Source organism: Nematolebias whitei, chromosome 6 (genome assembly GCF_014905685.2).
Source record: "Nematolebias whitei isolate Nwh7 chromosome 6, NemWhi1, whole genome shotgun sequence".
NCBI classification, from domain to species: domain Eukaryota; kingdom Metazoa; phylum Chordata; class Actinopteri; order Cyprinodontiformes; family Rivulidae; genus Nematolebias; species Nematolebias whitei.
Genome location: NC_056503.1, coordinates 11,920,934 through 11,922,753, shown reverse-complemented (window position 1 = coordinate 11,922,753; position 1,820 = coordinate 11,920,934). Strand labels below are relative to the sequence as shown.

The window sequence follows — 1,820 nt, the reverse complement described above, 5'->3', positions numbered from 1 at the left end:
GGATACGTTTATTTGTGAACCATTCCATTGTAGATTTGTCTTTATGTTTTGGATCATTGTCTTGTTGGAAGTTAAATCTCCGTCCCAGTCTCAGGTCTCTTGCAGACTCAAACAGGTTTTCTTCCAGAATGGTCCTGTATTTGGCCCCATCCATCTTCCCATCAATTCTGACCATCTTCCCTGTCCCTGCTGATGAGAAGCAGGCCCAAACCATGATGCTGCCACCACCATGTTTGACAGTGGGGATGGTGTGTTCAGGGTGATGAGCTGTGTTGCTTTTACGCCAAACATATAGTTTTGCATTGTGGCCAAACAGTTGGATTTTGGTTTCATGTGACCAGAGCACCTTCTTCCACATGTTTGGTGTCTCCCAGGTGCTTGTGACAAACTTTAAACACTTTTTATGGATATCTTTGAGAAATGGTTTTCTTCTTGCCACTCTTCCATAAAGGTCAGATTTGTGCCTCATGCCTCTTGGCTGCATCTCTGATCGTCTTCTCCTTGTTGGAGATTAAAGTTTAGAGGGACGGCCGGGTCTTGGTAGATTTGCAGTGGTCTGATACTCCTTCCATTTCAATATGATTGCTTGCACAGTGCTCCTTGGGATGTTTAAAGCTTGGGAAATCTTTTTGTATCCAAATCCGGCTTTAAACTTCTCCATAACAGTATCTCTGACCTGCCTGGTGTGTTCCTTGGTCTTCATGATGCTCTCTGCTCTTTGAACAGAACCCTGAGACTATCACAGAGCAGGTGCATTTATACGGAGACTTGATTACACACAGGTGGATTCTATTTATCATCATCAGTCATTTGGGACAACATTGGATCATTCATAGATCCTCACTGAACTTCTGGAGTGAGTTTGCTGCTCTGAAAGTAAAGGGGCTGAATAATATTGCACGCCTCACTTTTCAGTTTTTATTTGTTAAAAAAGTTTGACACATCCAATAAATTTCATTCCACTTCACGATTGTGTTCCACTTGTTGTTGATTCTTCACAAAAAATTTAAATTTTATATCTTTATGTTTGAAGCCTGAAATGTGGAAAAAGGTTGAAAAGTTCAAGGGGGCCGAATACTTTCACAAGGCACTGTAGGTCCTGTGACACTGAAGATTTTCACACAAAAACAAACTGAGCATAAAAACATTACAATGTAATTGGGTCAAATCCAACTTACTTTGACAAGTTGTTCTTCCGGCACAGTTTCTTGCAAGTACACTGTACAAATGAAGTGGCCGTCACCCTCCTTTTTCTGATAGGGCTGGCATACACACATTGAGAAAACATATCAGACACAGTCCAACAGCATAAAACCACATCAATACGATAAAAACCTAAAGACACACAGACAAAGGCTGCATTTGTTTGAAGCATTGAAAGCAATCAACATGAAACTAAAAAGCTTTGGTTCAGTAGCTTCATAAAACAAGTTGCTTAAAATGTTTCAGAATTACAGACATTACTCTTAAACACACTGTAGCCCTCTGACTATAACAGGCTCAAAAGTAAATGAGTGTAGTTTTGAATATGTAATTGGTTACCCTTCCACTTACACAGCTCTTTGGACAATATATGAATTCTGATGAATAGTTATAAAATAAAATCCTTAGAATAGTCCGCAAATCTCTTTTTATTTGGATTTTTTTGAAGTTGCATAAAACAAAATAGGCAGGTCAAACGTGAATGACGCAGACATCTGCACAATTACAGCAAAGACTTTCTAACTATAAAACACATCACAGGGGATTTTTAGGAACAGCTTTACTGTGATGCAAACAATTCAAAGAAAAGCTGCTTCAAGTCTTTAAAACTCTCATTG

At 39.1% G+C, this 1,820-nt stretch overlaps 1 protein-coding gene across 1 annotated transcript in view; it reads right to left on the bottom strand.

Moving 5' to 3' along the window:
- The window catches only part of LOC119410514 (arf-GAP with Rho-GAP domain, ANK repeat and PH domain-containing protein 1), a gene marked incomplete in the record, with an annotated part of 99,223 nt that overhangs the window by 11,375 nt on the left and 86,028 nt on the right, over positions 1-1,820 (bottom strand). The window contains 1 exon segment of the mRNA XM_037677395.1: positions 1,179-1,262. Within this exon segment, the coding sequence (XP_037533323.1) occupies positions 1,179-1,262 (84 nt within the window).